Source organism: Erinaceus europaeus, chromosome 4 (genome assembly GCF_950295315.1).
Source record: "Erinaceus europaeus chromosome 4, mEriEur2.1, whole genome shotgun sequence".
Classification (NCBI taxonomy): Eukaryota; Metazoa; Chordata; class Mammalia; order Eulipotyphla; family Erinaceidae; genus Erinaceus; species Erinaceus europaeus.
In genome coordinates, this window is record NC_080165.1 from 114,575,617 (window position 1) to 114,602,268 (window position 26,652).

The window sequence follows — 26,652 nt, forward strand, 5'->3', positions numbered from 1 at the left end:
AAAGGCGTTAGAATTATGTTCTCCGTGTTACTTTCAACATGTTTTTTAATGCATTTAGTCATTTAGTAAATACTGAACTCATTCTAGGTGTTTTTCCTTAAAGTAAGTTTCTTTTTTTTAAATTTTTATTTATAAAAAGGAAGCACTGACAAAACCATAGGATAATAGAGGTATAATTCTACACAGTTTCCAACACCAGAACTCCCATAACCTTTCCTGATAGCTTTCCTATTCTTTATCCCTCTGGCAGTATGGACCCAGGGTCATTATGGGGTGCAGAAGGTGGAAGGTCTGGCTTCTGTAATTGCTTCCCCGCTGAACATAGGCATTGACAGGTCAATCCATACTCCCAGCCTGTCTTTCACTTTCCCTAGGGTGTAGGGCTGTGGGTAAGCAGGGCTCTAGGACACATTGGTGGATGTCCTCTGCCCTGGGAAGTCCCGTTGACATCATAGTAGCATCTGGAACCTGGTGGCTGAAAAAAGATTTAACATATAAAGCCAAACAAATTGTTGACTAATCATGAACCTAAGGCTGAAATATTGCAGATGAAGATTTGGGGTCTCTGTTTTGGAAATAGCTAGTAGGTCTATTTTAGATGTATTCCAAAAAGCCCATGACTGTGAAGCGACTCCCCTGCAGGTGGGGAGCTGGGGGCTCGAACCTGGATCCTTACGCCGTCCTTGGGCTTTGCGCCACATGCTCTTAACCCACTGTGCTACCTCCCGACTCCTACTTTATGATGTCTTAAAGTAAGTTTCTAAAGTTCTCATACCCAAGTTAAAAGTGTATCACATTTTATAAAAGGAGACAAATAAAACTATTACATCCTTGTCATCATCATCATCATCATTATTTGCCACTAGGGTTATTGATGGGCCTTGATGCCTGCAAGATAGCTCCTCTGCTCCCAGCAAGCTTTTTGTTTCTTTTTATCATGGAGAAAAAGGAAAATAGAGAAAGAGAAAGAAAGAAAGAAAGAAAGAAAGAAAGAAAGAAAGAGAGAGAGAGAGAGAGAGAGAGAGAGAAAGAAAGGAAGGAAGGAAGGAAGGAAGGAAGGAAGGAAGGAAGAAAGAAAGAAAGAAAGAAAGAAAGAAAGAAAGAAAGAAAGAAAGAAAGAAAGAGAAAGAGAGACACCTGTGACACAGCTTCACTGCTCATGATACTCCTCTTTTGCAGGTGAGGACCAGGACCTGAACCCCTGTCCAAACACATAGCATGTACACTCTACCACATGCATCACCACCACCTGGCCTCCATTGAGGGCATTGTCTTAGCATCAGAATGGAAAACAGAACATGTGATATATATTATTCTGTAGAAATAAAATGCCAAACTAATAGGCTCTAAAGGTTCTTAAAGTATAGAATTCTGTGCATCTTCTACCTTATTGTAGCATATTGAATTATGCTAAAAAATTGACCTTGGTAGTTTTTTTCTTGAAGTTTTGAGTGAAGCAAAGGCAAAACTTGACTAATACAAAACCAAATGTTTATTCAGTGTGGGCCACGTTTACACAGTCCTAACCATGTAAGTTTTAAACCTGTTAATTTTTTTTTTCTTATCCCTTGTGTTTCTTCCTGAAGCTGCAAGAGAAACAGTATGGTTGGAAAGAGAAGAACGAGCCAGGCAGCACTATGAAAAGCACCTAGAAGAGAGAAAGAAGAAGTTGGAAGAGCACCGGCTGAAGGAGGAGCGGAGGAGGGCTGCCGTAGAGGAGAAGCGAAGGCAGAGACTAGAGGAGGACAAAGTAAGGCCTGATCTGAGAAATGTGAGGCAGGAGCATCTATAAAGAAATGAAGCGGGGCTGGTCAGTGGTACACTTGGCTGAGCGCACATGTTACACTGCTCAAGGCCCCTGGTTCGAGCCCCCAGTTCCCACCTGCAGGACAAAAGCTTTTCGAGTGGTGAAGCAGGTCTGCAGATGTCTGTCTCTCTGTCTCTCATCATCTCTTTCTCCCCCTTCCCTCTCGATTTCTGACTGTCTCTATCCAATAAATAAGTAAATAAATAAATAAGTAAAAATTTGTTTAAAAAAAAGAAATGAAACAGCATTATCTATTAGGAAACTTCCCATTAATATACATAGCAAAACTGATTTAGAGTAATCAAATTTACAGACATTCAGCAATTTCAAGAAATAGTAAGATGTGATTGTTAGGAAGAAGACTACATAATAGTTGCAACAAGATTTTTTTTTTAATTCTGTTTTAATCTAATTAATTAATGTGTTTGTTTTGTACCAGAGCCTGATCAATTCTGGCTTATGGTTCTGCAGGGAATTGAACCTGGGACTTTGGCACCTCAGGCATGGGAGTCTCTTTATATAACCATTATGCTATCTACCTCCCACCTGTGCAACAAGAATTTTATAAGTGCATTTCTCTGTTTAGACCTAGAACTATTATTTTTATTTAGAACTTATTTTTGTTCAAGTAGTCTATCCTGAAGTATGAACATCACTCCAAGTAATTTTATTTTCCCAGGATTTAACAAAAAAACCCTTAGAAATATTTTCACAAGATTGTCTGATTTGTCTCTTATTTACTCAAGTAATTTTATATATCAGTTTTATCAAAAATGAAACTTTAGATTCAGAATGAGTATGTTACACGGATTCTGCAACTCAGCTGTAGTGTCAGGATTATGCATATCTTCATATTCTAAATTTCATTTTTTTAAAGATGATACCACGTGTGCTTAACATCTGTTTAAACTAGGACCTGTATACACTGTCATGCATATGTGAGCTGATGAAAACATTCTACAGACTTCATGAGCCAAAGCCTACTGGTTTTAATATCTTGTATTGTTAATACTTTGTGTTTAATATTCTGTATCAGCACTCCCTGGGTGATAATAGTCTCAACCCACAATAAAGTGTTCCCACTAGGAAACAGATAAGGAATACTAAGGCTGAAATTTAAGTGAAACCTCTCACCCGACTCTGCCTTAAGTTGAAGAAGTTTCAGCAATCAGGTTGACTCTAATCCACAGTTCTTCTGTCCCCTTTAAGGAACGCCATGAAGCTGTTGTTCGGCGTACAATGGAAAGGAGCCAGAAGCCAAGACAGAAGCACAACCGATGGTCATGGGGAGGCCCTCTCCATGGGATCCCCAGCATCCACAATACAGGTAAACAGACACAGCTTTCAAAATCACTTTTTTTTTTCTTTTGGCCTGGACAATAAAAGTACAGTTGTTCCTTCTTTTTGTCTTTTCTGAGTCTATGTTTTCAAACAAAAAATTCTGCTGAAGAAATTAGATGGCAATTACATGATAATGTCATTATTGAGGATAAGAGGATGATGAAGATGAGAAGATACATAAACACAAATGCATTTGTTACAGAAGCCTTTCAAGTAATAGACAAGTGTGCAATGCTTTTTGTATAAACATGCCAGTTTGAACTCTACTTTATTTTAAGTAATTCATTTGCATAAAGATTTCAGGATTCTAGAATGCAATTTTTTATGTTTAAAAATATTTATTTACTTATGAAAGAGAGTTAAAGGAGGAGAAAGAGAGAGCCAGAGCATCACTGGCGTATGCAATGCTAGGAATCAAACCTAAGATCTTATGCTTGAATGTCTTAACACTTTATCTCCTGAACCACCTGCCAGGATACCTGTTACTCTGAGAGAACCATAGTGATATTATTCACTGATCAAAATCAATACTATGAGCACATGATTCTGATCCTAGTATGTGTGCTACTCTGGCACTCTGCAAGAGAAAGCATACATTTCGAAAGGTAGAAAGAGCAGCAAATATCTGTTTCTTCTTTCTTAAATGGACATACAGCAGCCATATTGAAATATGGACTTAGTGAAATTTAGACCTAGACTATGTTTGTACTGTAAATTCAAATACATGTTGATTTTCATGTAGTACATCAGTTCTTTTTCATTTGTGTGCATCTAATATCTTTTTACTCTTTTGATTTACTTTGAAAAATCATTGTCTTACATTCTTTTCCTAGGTGGTTTTGTTGAATCGTCATTCTCCTCTCTCGATTTAGCTGGCCTGGACCACCACTTCTCAACTTTTGGTGGTAGTAGGAAATATGGTATAGACATCCCTGTGGTTGACCCTGTGGTTGATTGCTTGACCTATAGTTAGCACCTTCGATCTAAGGCCAGTTCATCAATAGCTGAACCATCACCTCCATACTCATAATGCACGTTTAGTATTCCATTGCATAGACCTAGATCTGGAATATGGCACAGTGTTTCTTAAGTGTGATAAAATCACTCAGGTGACTTAAAGGTGTAGAAATAAGTTATATTCCATATGTTTACTTTCCATTTAAGTTTCTATTTTGTATGAAATTTTTAAGTACTTTTCTATCCGATAAACTACTAATATTAGGATCAAAGTATATCCAGTCTCCGTGCCCACCTTATTCCCCACCTTCACATACATACACCATCAATACTACTACTATCATTTTTAGTTTTAATCTAAATAACTATTGATATTTGTTCTGTTCTTTTATTCGAACATTCCTTGTGCTTTTTTTTTTTTTCTGGTGCTCAGTGTTTGCACTACAGATTCACTGCTCCTGGTGGCCATTATTTTTCCATTGTTGTTGTTGGATAGGACAGACAGAAATTAAGAGAGGAGGGGAAGACAGAAAAGGGGACAGAAAAATAGACACCTGCAGACCTGCTTCCCCACTTGTGAAGCGAACCCCCCTACCCCTGCAGGTGGGGAGCCGGGGGCTCAAACAGGGATCCTTGTGCTGGTCCCTGCACGATGTGTGCTTAAACTGCTGCACTATTGCCTGACCCCCTCCTTGTATTTTTGCAACCTTTTATTTAAAAAAAAAAATCTAAAAGTATATTACTAAATTTGAGAGCACTTTTTTTTCTTGGATTTTCAAGATCCTGTGGTATTTGATGGAGGAGGACATAGCAAATATTTGATCAAAGAATCATTTATATGTAGTGTTCAATCATATAAATAGTTTTACTTTTATGCTCCATGCAGAAAAGCTATAATGGTATATAATTTTATAACTTTATGCATATTTTTACTACTTGACTTCATGTTTTTCATATATATGGCAGAATCATCCTCTATATAGATTTTCATACATATTCAAGGGAAAATAAAGTTGCTTTTATTTAGTTGTTCTTTTCCCTGCTCTTTAATTTTTATTAGGAAAATATTGTTTTATAAGTAGTTGTCTTAAGGATACATTTTGTACTTACCAAATTTCTCTTTAATTCTTGCTTCTTAGTTTAAAACACTAAGTTGGGCGGGGTTAGATAGCATAATGGTTATGCAAAGAAAGTTTCATGCCTGAGACTCCACAAAGTCCCAGGTTCAATCCCCTGCACCACCATAAACCAGAGCTAAGAAGTGCTCTGGTAAGAAAAAAAAATTAAAAACACTAAGTTTTATATATGACCTTTACTACTGCCATTCAGAACCAGAGAAAGAAGTATATTTCTGAATTGTTAGATAAAATCTACTTTTATTACAGCTATAAATTAGAGAACTAGTTTCCACATTAGGACATAAAAGCTTGAAAATAATTTGAATTTGCCAAAATCAAAGGACAAAATGATCTGCTGTGAGTGGCAATCAAATCTTACTTATTTTGAATACCACTTCACAATAATGCCTGACTCATGATGTGCTCATAGTGCTTCCTGACCAACAGACAGATCCCCAAAATGAGATGACATCCTAATTAAATCAGTATCTTTTTTGATTGTTTACTCATCAATTCTCAGTGGTTTGCAAAACTGTATACTTCTTAAACCAATTACTCATAAATGCTATTGAATCTATGTTTGGTTCAGAAATAAAAAGAAATAAAAGTTATCTTAGTATGTATCAAGCCGTGTGATAAATACATACTATACCTCCTTGCTTTTAGCCATGCAGTTTAGACCCATTTTAGACACAGATTTGCTCAACTACACATCAGAAATCATTGCTCTGTTATCACTTTTACTATTCTTTTTTGAATCAAATATTTCCTCAAGATGTTCCTTTTAATATTTAACCTAAATCTCTTCTTTAATGTTAGGACTGATTGAAGAGCCCTTCAATTAAGTGTAAATGGGAGCCACAGAAATTATGTTTATATATTCTAATAATAAAGTTGATTCAGCCACACAAATGACTCATAATAGAAAACAGGAACAGCTGTTGTTGGTGAAAGATTTGCTTATTGCCTTTTCACTCTTAATAATGGTCTAAAATGGTTACTCTGTGGGAGATTTTACTATAAAGTTTCTACTGCCAGTATTCATTAATCCCAGGGGAGCTGGATTGAGAAGGCCACTTATTGAATGTATATAATTTTTGTTTTTACTTTTAGAAGAAGTTTAACAATAGAGAATAAAACTGACAAAACCCTTTAATTTTGGCTTTTAGGAGTAGAACATCTGCTTGTCTCTTAGATAAGAATAAAAATGATATTTTTAGACTTCTATTATATGCATTCAATTTTGTCAGGGAAAATTATTTATACTATTGAGCATGGTTACAACTTGGTTCTACTATAGAGGTAGATAACTAACCAGAGCGGATTTTTTGAGTCTTATATGACTATTATTTCCCTTTTAACTTCAAGAATTACTCTAAAATTACTCAACTGAATATGAGCAATAATAGTACTCATAAACAAAGAGAAAATTTCTGATTTTATTAATATTGTTGGCAGTTTTACTGAACAAATTTGTGATCTGTCCAAAGACATTTTAAGAGAAGTGTTGCAGTGTTCATCTTTTTTAAAAAAATTATTTATTTATTCATTTATTCCCTTTTGTTGCCCTTGTTGTTTTCTTATTGTTGTTGTTATTGATCTCATTGTTGTTGGGTAGGACAGAGAGAAGTGGAAAGAGGAGGGGAATACAGGGGGGGGAAAGACAGACACCTACAGACCTGCTTCACCGCCTGTGAAGCGACCCCCCTGCAGGTGGGGGGAGGGCTCGAACTGGGATCCTTATGCCGGTCCTTGCGCTTGGCATCACCTGCACTTAACCTGCTGCGCTACTACCCGACTCCTTGCAGTGTTCAATTTTTACACACTTAAAGTATGTTTTCCTTTTTCTAAGGGTAAACTTAAACATCATAGTGAAATGACTCTACTAGCAAAACTGTCAGCAAACACAGAGTCCAGTATTCTTTTTAATTCTAGTAATTACATTATATTCTACCAGTATTTTACTATGCTAGTGCCCTTACTTCAATAAATTATAAAATTCACATTTATTTTATTTTATTTATTTTTATTGCCACCAGGGTTATTGCTGGAGCTGGGTGCCTGCCCTAGAAATCCACCCATCCTGCCAGCCATTTTTTCCTTTTTTTTTTTTTCCTATTTTATTTGACAGGACAGAGAGAAATTGAAAGAGGAAGGGGAAGGAGAGAGAAAAGGGGCCTGGAAGTGGCCCACCTGCTTGGGCACACATGTTATAATGTTCAAAGACACAGATTTGCAGAGGGAACGTTTTTGAAACGATGAAGCAGGGATGCAAGTGACTCTGGGTCTCTCTCTCACTCGATCTCCCCCTTCCCTCTCCATTTCTGGCTTTCTCTATCCAATAAATAAAAAAGGAAAGGGAGAGAGAGATACCTACAGCACTACTTCACAGCTCATAAAACTTCTCTGCACCACAGATGGGGAATAATGACTTGAACTCAGGTTCTTGTGCATAGTAATTTGTGTGCTATACAGGTGTGCCACTGTCAGCCACCAAGACATTCACTTTTTTTTTCCTTTTAATTTTTTTTATTAGTGATTTACAAGATTGTAAGATAACAGGGATACAATTCCTTACAGTCCCCACCACCAGAGCTCTGTATCCTGTCTCCCCCATTGAAGGTTCTCTCTTCTTTTTTTTTTTTCTTCAATTTTTTATTTATAAAAAAGAAACATTGACAAAACCATAGGATAAGAGGGGTACAGCTTCACACAATTCCCACCACCAGAACTCTGTATCCCATCCCCTCCCCTGATAGCTTGCCTATTCTTTAACCCTCTGGGAGTAGGGACCCAAGGTGATTGTGGGATATAGAAGGTTGAATGTCTGGCTTCTGTAATTGCTTCCCCACTGAACATGGGCGTTGACAGGTCAATCCATACTCCTAGCCTACCTCTCTCTTTCCCTAGTAGGGAGGGTCTCTGAGGAATCAGAGCTCCAGGACATACTGGTGGGGTCGTCTGTCCAGGGAAGTCTGGTCGGCATCATACACTTTTTATGGTCTTCTTTTAGCTTCAAGTAAGCCCCCATTACTTTAGCTGCCCTTCACTGGCCTTTCTTTGGTCTTTATCCATTTGTTGTACTATAACAATATCATTGAATTATCCTGGCTGGCATTTGATGAGGAACTGAGTATTTGCTTTATCAGGAAAAATAAATCTTATTCCTACCCTCTCAGTTACCTTTAAAACGTCTACTTAAAAAATAGTGCTATTGCAAAAGATCTAGTAGTAGAGCTGAGAGCACCCAGTCCTAGTTTTTCCTTTCATCACTGAACTAGGAAATTGAAATCCTGCATGCTGGCTGTCAATTAGCATTATCTTCATTTGTTTTAGATCCAGACAGGCGATCAGTTTCCACCATGAATCTTTCGAAACATGTTGATCCTGTCATTAGCAAGCGGCTCTCCTCATCATCTGCAACTTTGCTAAATTCACCTGATAGAGGTACAGTCAAAAGGAAAAACAAAACAAAACAAAAGATGTTGTTATTTACTTAATGCTTTTTTTTTCTGAATGTTTACAGATGAAAATAAGCATCTGAAGTTGCTTTCCCTGCATTTCTTAAATAGGAAGAAAAAAACTTCAGAGTAAAAAAGCAATAAACGGCTGAGCAGCATTTTTCTTGCGACAAGAACATTTCTCATTTTTGAACTTGGCTGAATGATTGCACTTAGCGGTGATGAAAGCGGTGCTTCCCTCAACCTTTTAGTAAATGAGGTTACAGCTTCAGAAATCACCCACTTATCCACCAACATGCAAATAATGTTATGAACATTTATTTTACTTCAATCATACTTTGACTTTTCATCTGTACTCTGGGAATCCCAGCTTTGACTTCCTAAAAAAATATTTTTGAATGATTCATGTTGGTAGATTTTGTTTTGCTAATTTATTTCTCACTTACCCAAACCTTTTGTATTATATTTCTTGTGTGTATTATTATTTTTTAATCCATTCATTTACTCTTAAATTTTTGGCCTAACATGAAGAATATTATCATCACTTTAGCCTCACAACATTTTTAGTAATCATGGTCCTTCAATAAGTTTTATTTGAACTTTAAGTTTTATTCATCCTGTGGATTTACAGTACATAAATGTTGAGTTATTTATAAAGTAAAAATTTTATTTTATGTATTTATCACAGAAGAGAAAAATCAAGCTTTTAAGATAAGCTGTTGTTAGTAACCAAATAACTAAATGATTTTAAACTTATAAAAAATCAAAGTATTATTGTGTAATATAAAAAACACATATGCATTAGCAGTAGCAATTTGTTACTTTGAGTACTTTATCTTAATAAAGTACTGATTAAGAAAGGTTCAGTATTTGCATATAGTATTTAAAAATAATGTAATGTGTGCATGTTCTGTATGTGTGTATGAGTATATTTTGTATTATATCAGTTGTTATGAAGTTATGAAATGTGTAATAGTGTATAAATTGATGTTATTTTATAACTAATCTCTTAAAGCAGATGTCTTAACAGTTTCTTTTCTTGCCTTTTAACCAAAATGACTCTTTTTAAAACTAACTTTGCTTAAACATTGATATTAGGCATATAGCCAAATTAGGTGCCCATTGCATGTTAGAGAAAACTGTGCATTAAAATTACTTTCAGAGTAACCTTTTTTCAAGCCCATTCCTTGAATATAATATAAAATATTGGATGTTAATGCTATTCTTGTAGCTGTCTATTCATACTTTTCTTTGGAATTGGTCACTAGTTCATCATTTTAATTCCAAACTTTGGTGAACCTGGCTCTAAAAACAGACTACATTTGTTGTTTTTCATACATTTAAGTTAAATCTGTCTTACTGCCTCCTATAGTTCCATAACTGAAAGTGGATTATGGTTCAGAGTCAAGAGATGGACGGTATATCGTACAGAATCCTATCCACTATTCTAAACATGCTGAATTAACTAGAAATATAAAGCTACTTTGTGGATTCTGTCAGATCCTATCTGATTGGATATTCTTAAAGTAATAGGATCTTTGAACTGGGAACTAACGATTTGTGGAATGGCTCATTTTCTCTAGTTAGGGTGATAATAATACCTGTGAGGTAAAATACCTGACTTAATGCCCAGTAGTCTAATTATTGCAGAATAAGGACTGGAACAGAGATCACTAACACCTAACCCATGTTATTGCTACATTATATCTCCAGTTCTTATCTCTATGGGTCTATACCTTAGACCTTGATTCCATGGATTCTTCTTTTGGGAGAGGCTGTCAGTCAGGAGAACTTCTATAACCAGTTCATACCTGGCCAGTAAACTAACTGCCCCTTGGGTTACAGTGCATGCTTAGAAAATCAGATACCAAGTTAGACTAATAGGACAGGAAGAACACTAAATTTGGAAATTCTGCTTTTCTAATCTGTTCTCAAATGTGCTGTGAATCAGATCCTGGGTCTGTGGACATTGACCCAGAAGGAATATTTGGCTCACCCAGAAGCTTCATTTTAACCAGGAAGATTTTTGTTTTTGTTTTTTAAGTTACACAAAACATTCAACAGGATGGGGAAGTCTAGATCTTTTAGCTTAAAGCAGAATTTCTCCTCAGTTTGAACTTATAGTTTAGAGATTTTAAGTAATTGTACTTATCTGCTATTTTTTTTAAATTGGTTATGCTTTTATTGTGAAATTTTAAATTTTTTCCACTGAATTGTTAAATTAGGAGGATTTTATAGCTAGAGTATATTGCTAGATACCTTGAGTTTTCACAGCCCTATGGCACAAGCCTTCAAAAGTAATATTCATTTGTAATGCTCTGTTATTAAAAATACTGAAATATTTCCATGCCAAGTGGTAAATATCTACTTCTGAAGGCCTTCAGAGACAGAGTGGTGTCCACTGGCTCTGTATCCACACTTCTTTAAATGCTAAAGGGTATAGTATCACATGGACTGGTAAAATGACTTCAGTTAAAAAATGGTTTCTGTAATTGTTGCAGGAGAATCTTTCACATTAATAAGTATATACTATTATCTTTAAGCTTGCTTGACTAGTTATTTCTCAAGAAAGAGTAGGGAATTTGTAAAAGCAAAGATAAAGTTGCCCACTACAGTCATATATATATTCCCTTTAGTTACCCTTTTTTTTTTATTGTTGTTGTTACTGATGTCGTCGTTGTTGGATAGGATAGAGAGAAATGGAGAGAGGAGGGGAAGGCAGAGAGAGGGAGAGAAAGACACCTGCAGAGCTGCTTCACCGCCTGTGAAGGATTCCCCTGGAGGTGTGGAGCCAGGGGCTGGAACCAGGATCCTTATGCTGGTCCTTGCGCTTTGCACCACATGCGCTTAACCGGCTGTGCTACCGCCCGACTCCCGCCCGCTACAGTCTTTTCCCCTGGAATCTATGTCAGAGAACACAGTGGTAGACTTCAAACTATATTTTGCCCACATTCATGCTTTATTTGATGAGAGCAAGGTTTCTGTTTTTATTTTAATTTGAATTAACTTTGCCAACATTTTTTAAATGGACGATTTCATATAATGCTTACATATATCTAATGAAAAATCAGGATCTAACAGCATTTACTGATCTTTCTATGTGACAGTCATCATCTGGAACTAAAAAATAATTTCTTGCTTATAGAGGAGTGTGAAAGGGTAGGTTTCTATAAGTTCTCTTGGTCTCCTGTGCTCTGGATGGCCAGTTTCTAGAACTGTCAATATCTTATTTTTAAGTGCTTAACTAGAATCAATACTATAGAGCCGTTTAATGAGAAGTAATTTATCTCCAAGGTTTTATCATCGTCAAATTAAGCACCCCTAAGTGAGAAAAACAGTCATTATCTTCAAATGTTTACCAAATTATCACCTTATGGGAAGAATCTACCTTTCTCTTGGCTCGGAGCACACTTAACAGATGGGGAGGAAGCATGTTTCTTCTAGCAAAATCATTCACTGGTCTGGATCTATAAAATATATCTCTTTATTTTTGCTTTAAATGCAAATCAAAGAGGATTTTTAGTGATCTTCATCTAAGTAAAGTTATTTGATTAATTCCTAAGAGAGTTGTTGAAATAAAGTAATTGGATTTTTTAAAAATAGAATAACTTTTTTTAAAGATTTTATTTATTTATTTATTTATTTATTTATTTATGAGAAAGAAGGAGAGATAAAGAACTAGACATCACTCTGGTACATTTGCTGCTGGGGATTGAACTCAGAACCTCATGCTTGAGAGTCCAGTGCTTTATCCGCTGCGCCACCTCCCAGGCCACAAGTAATTGGATTTTTTTAATGGAGAGGAAAGGGCATGTCTTTTCAATGATAAGCCAATTTGGTGGCTTTTAGTCACTCATCCAGAGTTAATTTGAAGAAAGGAATCATTCTTTTTTTTTTTTATTTAGCCAGGGAGATTCTCCTAGTAAACAGAAATCTAATGAGCAAATCACTAATTTTAAATTTACCAGAACCTTCAATAAAATGACTATTCTCTTAAATTTAAGTAAGTACTTGGAGATAAGTGCTTCCTTTCAAACAGAAGCAATTATTTTCATAACATGTAATATTAAATGACTTCTGTTAACTAAAACTAATTTTCTAGCATTTCAATACCATTCCTTCACATTTCGACATATAAAAGGATCATTTTAATAATCATTACTCCAGAGGCAATTGCACCTGCTTTATAGCATAGAGCAGAAGTGATCTCACCATGTTTAGACAATTTTTAGACTTTTTTAAAGATGATTTAGAAACTATGTTCTAGAAAAGAGATTATAATTATTTTACTTTAGTAATATTTGTTGAATTTTGCAAGCTTCTGTCCAGATATTTTTGGAAAATAGCTCCCTGGCCTATCTGGCAATATATAATCGTATCATATCCTAATATAACTTGTCACTATACTTCATTGCATTAGTTTCCATTTGTCTTCCAGATTCTTCATATACTTACTAGAAATCTCCAGCATTAGATTTACATTAAATTTTGATTTTTCTGTTTAATTTTTAACTTACTTCAGCTTTAGTCTTTGCCTTTGCCAAAAATTTTATACTGCTGCCAAATAGGAAGGATCTGAAAGGACTTGACTTGCTGAATGAAAAAGTCAAAAGGAAATCCCATGCAGAACGACATGAGTCCTCTTTTACTTTGTGCTGTGCTGCCCCCTGCCCATTCCCAGTTGCTCAAGTTGCAATTGATGGTGATTCAGCAAAATTCAGTGGAGACCTTTTTTATCTTATCTATGAATTTTGTTTGCCAAAACTTTTGTTAGTGTTGATTTTCAGGATACTTAACAAAGCTTTTGGGTCTTCTGCCTATTCTGGTCAGGGCTAATACATACGACTGGGGTCAGCAATAAGTGCCCAGCCTGCTGCTGACTAATCTTTCTAGTTTGTTTTTTAACCTGTTGATTACTGAAGGAGAGTAATCAGTGGAGCTTGTGTCTATAAAGTGAATGTAGAACTTGCCACAAACTTTACATCCTGAAGGAGGGCAACGTTATGGGATATCTTCTGACTGGAGCAAGACTCCAGTTGCCCTGACTCTGCCAGCTGTCCTCCTGGGAAATCCTGTTCTGTCTCTCTCTTAGAAGGCCCATCATGTCGAAGTTATAAGTGTAATGCTCTACACACTCTTGTCCCTGGAAAGAATGCTTCTAACATCTTGATTATGTGGTGACATTTAGCTCGCCGCCTGCAGCTCAGCCCTTGGGAGAGCAGCGTTGTTAACAGACTGCTGACGCCCACACATTCGTTCCTGGCCAGAAGTAAAAGTACAGCAGCCTTGTCTGGAGACACAGGTAAAACAGTCATGGTGCAACTTTCCTGGTGAGATTAAGTTCTCCTTTTGAAGCATATCTAAGCCACCAATATTCATCTAATCATATCTTCATATTCCATAATGTACGCATCTCTCTCTTCTGGGTGGAATGGCTTTGGAACTATGTCTGCTGGTGTTGGTTTCCAGCTTCTGGCAATATTTCCTCTTCACTTCCCTCTTAGCATCTTATCTGGATATCAGATGCCAAACAAAGTATACCCTTCTCTGCAATCAGATGACTTCTGATATATCTGTCCATAACATTACTTATAGATAGAAGGAAAACACATCCCTTACCTACCCTCCTTTCTTCCCCTGCATCTGACTTGATAATCAAAGGAAGAAAAAATAATACTATTATGTAGACTTAAATCAAAGTACAAGTTGATTTAAGGATAAAGTTTCACAATGTGGCCGTGGGCTAGCCACTTAAACTTTCCTGTCTGTAGTATGTAATCTAGAAATAATACCCTTCTAAAACACAAAGAGATATGGAGATTAAAAAATACAAAGATCTCTCAAATATTATATTCTGTGAAAATGATGTAAACCATTCTTTGAAAGACTGGCTATTAATATTTATAATGCTGTACTTTTTTTTTTTTTAAAGTGTGAAACACGCCTGAGTCAGTTAATATAGTTAGAAGTCAGTATAGAACCTTTACCTAACTGGAAATATATGAATTAGACTTTTGATATTGTTTCTATCATGAGTTGGTTTGGATTTTTCCAACATATCTTTGGGCACATGTGTTACACCTATGTAACCAGCCTTCATCTTTGGCACTTAATAAATTGGATATCCTCTTCATAAAAATGCTTTACTTCTGCAAGCCTCTTCATTTTTATTAACCCTCTTTATAGTAATAGTTCTTGGTGGTTTTATGATGTCTTTCATCTATGGGTCCCAGAGAGCTAATGAGTATCAATCTTAAGTCTAATCCCCATGAGAAGAATGTAAAAACAAATAAATAAATAAATAAAGTAAATGCAAGTATTACCAGTACTTGTCTTATAGAAGCCAAGTAATGATAAGAAGCCTTTAAAAATCTGTGGACTTGATCTTAAACATGCTTACCCCTCCATCCTCAGAATCCTGCGTCATACTCTGTTTATAATTACATGGTCTGCTATGTAATGACAGTGACTTGTGTTTTCTGTCAGCTGTCACATTGAATCTGAGCTTTTTCTGGAGGAAAAAGCACAGATATTTTTATGTCTATGAATCCCATGTTTTTATAAAAGGCATGAAAGTTTTTTATTTGTTTATTTAATTGAAAATCCTTTAAAACTTCATTGAAGTCTTAATTCATAGGCTCTAAGTAGTTACGGTTCATGCTTCAGAAGTTCTACATTGTCTGCTATTTCATACTGAAGGATTGCTTGTTTGCTATTTCTGTCATCACTAACTTTTGTCAGTTCTGTCACTCTTCCTTTAGTCTTTTCTACTTCCTTGTTTTCTACCCATTTTACTTAGCTCTTTTTCCAGTATTCATCTTCATTGTTATACTCAATCAAGATGATTTGTTCAGCTTTTGTCTCTTGGGAAGTTCTCCATCCTCCTTTGCACAAATTATTTCATTTGTGTGTTTCCCTTTAGTGTGAAGCCTTTTAATGTGCATAGTTTTGTCTTGGGCTGCCTATGTTAACTATTATATTACTAATATGTTCTTTAAATCACTTGCCTTCTTTAAATCACTTGTATTATTGTATTAATACAGCATATGTTTAGTAAACCCAAAGTGTTGATTCTTTAAAATTTTCTTTTGAGGGAAGGGGAGATAGTATAATGGTTATGAAAAAAAAAAGACTTTCATACCTAAAGCTCTAAAGTCCTAGATTCACCACCAAATCCCCTGTACCCTGTACACCATAAGCCAGATCTGAGCAATGCTCTGGTTAAAACAATAATATTTAAATGACAAATAATAAAAATTATTTTCCTTGATTATTTTTTCTTATTTTCCCATTTTAAGTGTTGGCTCTAGACTTTATAGTTTTCCCAGATTACATTAGCAAAAGGATACCCTGTATAAAGCCAGGTTTCAAACTGAACAGTCCTCCATAACCCTAGGTTGTCTGGTGATTGCTGACTCCCAGAATAAACAGTAGAGCAGTTGAGGGTTGGCAATCCAAGTCACAGACCTTTCATCTGTGGCCATTTTGAATTGATTTTCTCATGCCCAGTTCTTAAAATATGTTTATAATCAGGAAGTTATTAGAGTTTGGGGTTAAATAAATTATTACATGTCAAACTCTTAGAATAGTGCCTATGCATAGTAGACATTCAATAAATGTTAATGTTACATTATTTCAGTTTTCACATTGTCTATGTCATACCGCAACCACATGAACAGTATTCTCTCTGCACCCTTTATTTCATATAGAAAAATCTTGAATAATTTGAATTAATGCATACTTATAACCATGAATAAGAAGAAATGTAAACATTTTAGAAGACTTTCTCAAAGACAATTCCATAAAAGAATTTTTATGTTTGTTTTAACTGTTTTGGGAGAGCTCTGGATCATGGGGAATAACTATACTGATTCTTACTATATCTTTAGAGGGCAAGAATAATCAGTTTAAGTCCATTAGATTTAGATGAATTAGAATAATCGATATTAAAAGTTATAGATTTTTTTGATGTTGCTATTCGGAACAATGAATTTCATGAAATGTAATATTCTCTCTTAGAAAGACTGTTTAATTCAGCCAGACAATATTCCTTGAATGATTAAATTTGAAAATTTTGTATAGGTTCTACTAGGCTTAAAATGTTTTTATCTCTTGCTTGGAATTGTTACCTCAGCACTGTAATAAAGAATAATTACAAGGCATGATGATATTAGCTGAAAATACTGTTTTCCACTAGAAAAGAAATCCTATTTCTGTGCTATATATCTTGTTCATTGCCAGACTCATGGCCTTAAAGCATCACTGTTACCTAGACTTTCTAGATCCCTGAGCAAGGTGGTTGACATTTGGATGTTCCTCTAAGCCATGTGCCTCTCCTCGTCAGAGCATTATTCTTTAAATGCACTAGTAGATTTGGAAGTTTTGCATTATTGCCTTTGACAAGGCACTGGAGAAAAGGTTACTTTTGAGTAGTTTCCCCTATAATCATAATCATAACTATGTATTCATAATCACATATGTATTCATAACACAATGGAACATTACTTCATTAAGATCTAAAGTAAAAACTTGTCAATTGCTAGTAAGATAAATATATCCTGTTAAGGACTGTGGAAATGCAGTGTTTTGGTTTATCCAGAAGAAATAGAGTCATGTTTTTAGATGATGAGAAAGAATGCATTTTCAGGAGGCTGAGTGGTGGTGTACCTAGTTAAGTGCACACATTACTATGTGCAAGGATCAAGGTTCAAACACTGGATCCTACCCAGGGGAAAAGCTTCACAAATGGTGAAGCAATGTTGTTGGTATCTTTCTTTCTCTCTCCCTTTCTATCTCACCTCCTCTCTCAATTTCTCTGTCTCTACCCTAAATAAATAAATAATATCTTCTTCAGTTACCTTAAAAATACAATTTCTAACCTATTTATTTTTTGAGTGCTGACTGATAACCAAAAGATAATGTGAGACTTTTAATTTACTAATGGCAATTTAGCATTGGTTTACAAAGTATAAGATTTCAGGGGTATAGTTTCACATCCATATAGGTGTGTATACAATTCACCACAAGAGTCACTGTGCCCTCCCTTCCTCTCTATTAACCACCACAGTTTAATATGAGGTGTCCTGTGAAAGAAACTACATTAATGAAAATGCACTTTGGTCAACTTTCTATCTATAGTGTAAATCAAAACATTATTTTAAGTCCATAATTTTGAAATTAAGTTTGCTCCAACACTGTCTTGTGAATTAGCATTTTTAACTTATTAATACTACTATATTCAGCTAGTCTCTTTAAATAATTGCTACAATGACTAGAGTTGGATAAATTCATTTTATAACACAGTCCAAATATTAGTACATAATGTTCTCGTCTTGTTAATTTTCTTATGTTTTGCTGGAAAAGAAGCTGTCTCGATGAGATCTGAAAATCAATCAGATAACTTTAATACCTACACTGGTGTTGTCTATGTAGAGTTACATAATTTTTTTTAATCCAGTATTGCTCAGAATCACTTGATTATGACATTGTTTCTTTCAAAATGAATGGTTATGAACTATATGGTTTTTAAAAAGAATATTCCATCTTGAGAAAAACTGTAAACTATTCATGAGTCAGCACAACAATTGTGTTCTGTTCATTTTAAGTAATTGAATTATTCTCATATATTATGCTACCACTTGTGGCAAATGCTTTGGCTTTGGGGACTACATGAACATGCATGTGATTTGTCTTTGTATAAATAATACATTCACAGAATTTTTCTGTGGGAATTATTACTTATCTTTATAGTATATCTTATTAACACCTGTTAAAAGCCCATCATTTTACATTTAAAATCTAGTTGCTTTTTTTTTTATCCCACTAACTGTTGAGTTTTACTCCTAAATAGTTATAGTAAATCTTGCTTACTTGCTTGCTTGCTTGCTTCTTGTCTTCCCATCCTTTATTTCATCTTAAAGCTAATTAGTAAAAATCGGATTGTAAACCAGAGCTTTTATAAAAATTTTCTTTAATGTAGATAATGTGGAGTTTTACCAGAACCATCAGTTTATCAGAGTATCAGATTTTCCTTAATTTTTAGACTGCATCTGTATACTTAACCAATATGTAAATATTCAGATAGGTTATATATTCCAGACTTTTCATGTGTACATGTCTACCTTTTGGACACATCATAGACTGGTAGGACTGTGAAGAAAGAGTTTAGCATGATGGTTCTGGGCACTGTTAGGTAATAACATCCTCTCCCTACTTTTCTCTCTACCTCTGCTTTGCTCCTTTTCCTGAACCTGCTTTTGGCTTTCCTCCAACTGCTCCTCTGGCACTTTTGTATGTAAAACAATCATCTGCACCCTAGTTATCCCCATTTGTCCTCGTTCAGCATCTTGCAGCCCCATCAACATGCCCTACAAAGCTGCACACTGTAGAAATTCGATGGATCGACCAAAACTCTTTGTAACACCACCCGAAGGCTCTACGCGAAGGAAGACTATTCATGGCACAGCGGTGAGTAGCTTCTGACAACAGCTGGGCTAGCCTGTGCTGTTACCGTGCAGAGTGGAAACCACCCCCAAGGTTTGATGTGTGTCTTAAGAATGGAGAGAGAAGCATCCATCATCTCATCCATCACTGTAGTCTTGAATCTGATTGGCTGGGCAGTAGTGTCCCCACACTTCCTTTCCACTTGATCATTCTGTCGCCCCTAAAAATGTGGAGGTGAAAGCTACATTTCACTCAAGTGTGCTAGAACTACTCAGTGCCTCCACATAAATAAGTGTAATCGCTGCCTGCTTTTATTGTCTAAATAAAAGAAAACCCTTTGAAGAAGAAAGTGGGCCTTGATATGCCCATTTGATAAGGACTCCTGCACCCATATCCAGAAGCTGTCTGAACTCTATCTAAAAGGGGTTCACTAAACACAAAGAATTTTTATCTGCTTAGCTAATTCCTGTCAAGATCCAGATCTTAAAATATAGTGCCAAAGTATTTTGAAAACAGTAGTTATTTGCTAAGTAGCTAATTCTTAAAATACCAGTGAGCTGTGTTATAAGCTCAAAGTTTTTCAAGTGAAAACTATAATTTGTACTTGTTATTACTAGCAAGGTGACTGAGCTGTTAATTTTCACCATGTTGTAAATGCAATGAAATCACATGTTATGTCTTTAAGAATCCTTCTTTGTTTTAAACTGCATGTTAGTTAATATCCTTTGAACATGTAGGCCTTGTTCTATAATCTTCAGACATTATATTTTAGCCTTAAAAGACCCACTAGTCAGGCAGATCTTACTGCCTCGCTCCCATAGTAATAGTGCAACCATTTAATGAAAGGCCATAACATTTTTTTAAAATCTTAAATTCCCAAAGCAATTCAGATTTGTAAAGCTGATGGACACTTGAAAGTGTTTTCTTAAATCTTTAAGGATAATTGGAGAGTTTTAAGAGCTTGATAGGTTTGCCTACAGAGAGTTTTCTTTCAAGCCTTCAGGCCCTCAGGAATCAGTGTTTAATTCATGATTGAGTCAGACCTCCAGCCTATCAAACCAAAGGTGAAACTACCTTTAATATCTGTGAAATGCTCTGTTGTTAGTATGTAAGCACATAAAAGATCCTATCTGTACACAAAAATCAGTAGTTAAATACAATGGCTTTGACCCGAACATTAGGTACTATGGAGATTACTAATACTAGCTTGTCAGAAAAGTCATGATATATTTTTCTGTTTTCCTATATAAAAATGAATCATGACTTTTATGATAACCCTAATTCATTAAATTCAGACTTGTTGAGGGGAAAAGGGCCAGGTGGTGGCACATATGGTTAATAGTACACATTACAGTGCACAAGGACTCAGGCTCAAGCCCTGGTCCCCACCTGCAGGGGGAAAGATTCACAAGTGGTGAAGCAGTGCTGCAGGTGTCTCTCTGTCTCTTTCCCTCTCTGTCTCTCCTCCCCTCTCAATTTCTCTCAGTTTCTATCCAATAACAAGTAAATAGAAATAGTTTAAAAAGATGATTGAGGTAATATCCAAGATGAAGTCAGTGGCCTATTGAAGAATGCAACTTTCATACATGCACCATGCCTGACTGCTTGGTAACCAGAATTTACAACCTTTTATATCACTTACAACAAATCAAGCATCCTGACTCTGAAAATCAGATAGTTTGGGGAAAAGGCACCCAACTTTGCTACAAATACCAATAAGCACTGTCAGATCTCAACCTCAAAGAGAAGCATTCTGTTACAGCACTAGTATGCAAGGTTTTTTACTCTCACCTTTTAAAGAATTTATCCAACTACCCATAGGAGATGATTCTGTATATATGAGGTTTGTAGTGCCTGAGTGGTATCTCCCAGATTGCAATCTCTGAAGGACGCCAACTAAAAACTTAGTTATCACAGATAAAATTTGTTTGCTCTTTGCTATAAATATCTTGACAATACTAGGAAGGGCAAAAAAAAATTTTTGAAAGAAAAATGTATTGTTATGAATAAAGACAAAAATCAGTCCTAGGAGGAAAAGATTAGGACTGACCCCTGAGCAACAGATTAAATGATTTTCATCACATGTTATGTCTTTAAGAATCCTTCTTTGTTTTAAACTACATGTTATTTGGTATCCTTTGAAAATGTAGACCTTGTTCTATAATCTTCAGACATTGTACAGAACCTCCATTTTCTCACTCACTTAGACTTTGTAATGCCTTCCTCTCTTAGTATTTGATTTACTGTTCTTCTTTTTACTTCTTTATAATCAAATACTTAGGCAAATATCTCTGCCAGAACATGACTCCACAAATAACTTATACTCTCGGCTTGTGTTGTAGAATAAGTTGAGCAAAAAGCCACACAGGGCTAATGAGGTTGTGAAGAGACTGGTAAGATTGACAAAACAACATTTAAATTCTTAAATGTTTTAATTGTAAGAAGGGTAGAGTACAACTTTCCATCTTAACCATTTGCAAATGTTTATGTCAGTTGAGCTAAATATCTTTGCATTATGCAATCAATCTGGAAAAAAATTTTTCTCAAATCTTCCAAACAACAGTTACCTGTTGTCTCCTCCATTGTACCCTGGCAACCATCACGTTTAACTTCCTTTTCTATGAATTTGACTACTTTAGATACCTAAAATAAGTGCAGCCAGACAGCATTATTCTTTTCGTGAATATATTATTTTAGTTAGCACAGTGCCCTCAAAGTTTATTCTTATAGCAGTGGGCAGGATTTTGTCTTATCTAAGGATAATAATGTATCTTTGTATTGATGAATGGGTGTACACATGGATAGCTGGACAGACAGGGAGGCATACAAAACCATCATGTTCAGTTATTCCACCTATCTGTTGATGCACATTTGAGATGCTTCTGCCTCTTGGCTATTATAAATAGTATTTCTGTGAATATGACTGTGGTTATGAAAATATCTCTTTGAGAATCTGTCTTTTCTGAACTCAGAAGTGGGATTACTGGATCTTATGGTAATTTCCTTTTTAATTTATATGGGAACTTTCACATTGTTTTTAATATCAAGCATACCATTTTACTTACATTCCTACCTGAGGATTAAAGTTTTTCCATATCTTTAACAACAGTTATTTTGTATCATTATGGATTAGATTTGCATTTCTCTAGCTATCAATACTCTTAAGCAAAATTTTATATGCTCCTTAGTTGCTTCTTTTTTTACATTAATTTAATTATTGAGTAGAGACAGCAAGAGATTGAGAGGGAAGGGGGAGATAGAGTGATAGAGAGAAAGAGAGACACCTGCAGCACTCTTCACTTGTGAAGCTTTCCTTGTTATAGTTGGGGGGAGTGGGGCTAGAACACAGGACCTTGTGCGTTGTAACGTGAACTTTAATAGGTGTGCCACCACCTGGCCCTGTTTCTTGATTATATGTATATCACTGATGGTTGAAGAAGTAACTACTCAAATCCTTTGCCCATTTTCAATCTTTATTTTTAATTTAATGTTGTTTATGGTTGAGTTTTGAAGATTTTATCTATTCTGGATATTAGCCCCTTGTTAGATTAATATTTGCAAATAACATTCTTCCACCCTGTAGGTTGCCACTTTCTTACTCTGTAGACTATTATTTTGATGCACAGTAATTTTTAAGATTGATGTTTTTTGTTGTTGATTGCGTTTGACTTTTGTTGCCTGTACTTTTGAAGCCATAGTCATGAAACCATTACCCAGTTCAATCTGATAATATTTTTCTTCAGAGAATATTGGTTTTAAGTCTAATAATTATGTCTTCAATCCATTTTGATTTAACTTTTTAATTATGAATATTTATGTTGTATTTAATTAAATATGAACATATAAAATGCCTTTATTATTTAAAAGGCAAATTAATTGAACTTTAAGTAGAACACATCTGCAGCACAATTTCCCATATATTCAGATTAGTGAAAGTTGTATCTTTGTGAAGGAAAAATGTACTACAGAAAAACAGATTCTTTAGCAAACTCAGTTAAACAATGGCTATGATTTAATTTTTTATGTGGTGTAATGTAAAGACCCAACTTCATATTTTGATTGTGGATAACCAGTTTTTTCCATACCATTTGTGAAAGAGATTATCTCTTGTATTTATGTCTTTCTTTATGCCTGAACCACACTATTTCAATAACTAGCTTTGTTATATGTTTAGAAGTCAGGAAATATGATATGACAGTTTTGTTCTTTTTTACAGGCTAGTTTTGACTGTTCAGTATCCCTCAAGTTTCCCTATGAATTTAGAGTAGATTTTTCTGTTTCTGTAAAAAATGACATTAAATTTTTTATTAAGATTACATTGAATTTTTAAGTCTTTCTAGATAGTATTAACATTCTAGCAATAACTGGTCTTTCTGTCTATGAACACTTATATATCTTATATATTTGTGTCTTCTTTGACTTCTTTTAACTTTGTCCACTAATTTTCATTATTTAGTTCTTATTTGGTTAACTTTATTCCTAACCATTTTGTTTTTGATGGTAAAGCAAATGGAATTGTTTTCTTTCTTTTTTTTTTTTACTATATTTATTTTTTTATTGGATAGAGACAGGCAGAAATCTAGAGAGCAAGACAGAGAGACGCCTGTACTTCACTTGTGAAGTTTCCCGCCTGCAGTTGGGTACCAGGGGCTTGAACCTGGGACCTTGCACACTGTAATGTGTGTGCTTAACCAGGTGCGCCACCACCTGGCCCCTGGAATTGTTTTCTTAATTTCCTTCTGTTTTTTATTGTATTTAATTCGAGTCTAAATTTAAAATGGCTATTATTTAGCACTTGAAATTAGTGTTATAAGACTGAATTTAGTTTTAAATTTAATTAAATTAGATCTAAACTCAAATAGAGTTTACTATGAGTTTACTATTGAACATTGGATTTAGAACATATCTATCATCATGAAAAATTCTGGGGGGTTCAGCAGTGACTCAACCAGTAAAGCGTATAAGTTAGCAAGCATGAGGACATGGGCTTGAGCCCCTGCTCCCCACCCACAGGAGGGAAGTTTCATGAGCTGTGGAACAAGCTGCGGGTATCTTTCTCTCTCCCTCTCTTGCCCTACTTCTCTGTTTTCTGTCATACTAATAATTTTAAAGATAATTCTGTTAGACAGCATTGTTTCAAGAGTTATTTATCTAAATTATCTCTTTTGGAAGCTATTTGTATTGTCAACATAGCTATACTTACAAAATTGAAAGTTTTTTATATATTAAATTGAAGTTTTTGACTTACTGGTCATTTATGCAGATCATTAACTTGAGTAGCTTGCTGCATTTGATCTATCTTTGCCTTGTGAAAAATGTTAACAGGAAAAATTATATAGAATGCTGGCTTTTTCACTCAGAGGATAAGAAAACATCTATTTGTCTGATAGGATTTTGCCTCAAGTACTTAACATTGTCTAAACTGCTTCTCCTCTGCTTCATTTGCCCCTCTAAAGTGATTAAAGAGAGATCAGCTTTAAGGAAAATTAAAAAAAAAATAGGTTTCTGTAACACTTTAACAAAAAGAAGGCTATTTTTAAAGTGTATATACTTTCATGTAAGCTTACTCCCAGATACCCATCTTATCAAAATGCAGATGAAATTTATTGCCAAACCCTCCACACCATAGTCTACCTTATTCTCCCGTTCAAATCACCCCTTGATCTGATTCAGCTAAATTAAAATGTTTTGAAAAAAGGGAAGAAAGAAGAGGGGGGGGGGGAGCTGTATTATGTACTTAACTCCAACCTCCCTTGGGCCTTCCTCCCTGGATCTGCCAGAGATCTGGCTGCTATTCTGTATGCCTGTCAGGAGAGTCCTATATAATAGCTGCTGCTTCTGTTACCCAAGAACTGCAGCTGCTCCATGAGACTCGACCTCCTGCCTTCTGGGACCAGCAATGGGACAAAGAATGTTTATGCATCTGCTACTGATGCAAAACTTGCACACACCTGTGAAGCTCTTCACAGTCTCAGCCTCCATTTACTGCATTTAGAAATTCCAGGAAGACAATGAATACAGTAGCCACTTCTTATCTGCAGTTTTGCTTTCTGCACTTTCACACACCTGCCATCAAGATGATCTGAAAACTTACAAACAATAAGATTTTTTTTAAGATGAGGCTGGTGTATCAGGTAGAGGGCACACATTGTAATGTGCAAGGCCCGAGTCCCTACCTGCAGGGTCAGGGTGGAGGGCATCAGGTAGTGAAGCAGTGCTGCAGGTGTTTCTCTCTCTTTTTTTTTTTTCTTAATATTTATTTATTCCCTTTTGTTGACCTTGTTTTTATTGTTGTAGTTATTGTTGTTGTTGATGTCATCATTGTTGAATAGGACAGAGAGAAATGGAGAGAGGAGGGGAAGACAGAGAAGGGGAGAGAAAGATAGACACCTACAGATCTGTTTCACCACCTGCAGGTGGGGAGCCGGGGGCTCGAACTGGGATCCTCATACCAGTCCTTGTGCTTTGTGCCACCTGCGCTTAACCCATTGTGCTACCACCCGACTCCCAAGGTGTTTCTCTTTCTATCTATCTCCTTCTTCCCATTCAATTTCTCTCCATCTCTATCAATAAAAGAAAGGAAAAGTAAATAGTCTCTGGGAGCACTGAATCCACAGTTCAGGCATTAAGTCCCAGCAATAACCCTGGTGGCAATTAAAATTAAATAAATGACTAAATAAGTAAAATTAGATTTTTGAGAAACCACATACACCAAGTGTACTACTGTGATTTTTTTATTATTGTTGCTAGTCTTTTGCTGTGCCTAATTCAAATTCACATATGTAAGTAAAAATATAGTGTGTATATAGTTCAATTCTGTCTGAGGTTTCAGGCATCGTCTGAGTTTCTTAGAATGTATGAGGTAAGGGGTGACTACTTTATTGTCAGACACTTAGATGTTTTTCCCTAACTCCAGCACAATCCATCAACTACCTAAGCTGCTATAAAGAAAATGGAGAGAGAAAATACACTTTTTGAAGAGATACTGAAGTGAACAAAAGAGAAGGGATGAAAAAAAGAAAATCTAATATTGCATTTCTCTAAATTTAGGGCTTTAAAAGAGAGAGAGAAAGAGAAAACATACCCTTTCATCTCACATCTGGCATTCGAAGGGCTCTGTCTCCATCTAATCCCAAAGCAAGATCACCAGCTTCCTCCCGACTTTGGTAAGTAAAATATGGGACTAACTAGGTAGTCCTGTGTTCGAGAATTAGAAACAACCCAGGCAAGGGAGATAGCATAATGGTGATGCCTGGTTCAAAAGTCCCAAGTTCTATCTCTCATACCACCATAAGCAGGCGCTAGTTTAAAAAAAAGAAGAAGGAAAAAAAAAGGAACAAATGAAACTATTCTCCCCCTTGGTTTGGCCTTACCTTATGGGATGACATTCTTCCAGAAAGAAACTGGAATAAATCTCTAAAGTGGTATTTCTACATTTGCTACTTAACATCCATAGCTAAGCTTTATTTATTATTCGTATTGATGTTCCATAAAGCCCAATCTGACATGTCATTTTCCTTTGAAT

At 35.5% G+C, this 26,652-nt stretch overlaps 1 protein-coding gene across 5 annotated transcripts in view; it reads left to right on the top strand.

The window, feature by feature from the left end:
- Positions 1 to 26,652, top strand: part of MAP7 (microtubule associated protein 7) — a 188,627-nt gene that overhangs the window by 136,713 nt on the left and 25,262 nt on the right. For 4 of the 5 annotated variants that reach the window (XM_060190396.1, XM_060190394.1, XM_016186837.2 and 1 more), the window contains exons 4-9: positions 1,587 to 1,750; positions 3,017 to 3,134; positions 8,560 to 8,670; positions 13,873 to 13,986; positions 19,003 to 19,151; positions 26,178 to 26,293. In XM_060190396.1, the coding sequence (XP_060046379.1) occupies positions 1,587 to 1,750; positions 3,017 to 3,134; positions 8,560 to 8,670; positions 13,873 to 13,986; positions 19,003 to 19,151; positions 26,178 to 26,293 (772 nt within the window). The remainder of the gene's footprint in view (positions 1 to 1,586; positions 1,751 to 3,016; positions 3,135 to 8,559; positions 8,671 to 13,872; positions 13,987 to 19,002; positions 19,152 to 26,177; positions 26,294 to 26,652) is intronic. The other variant, XM_016186838.2, reaches the window with a different exon arrangement.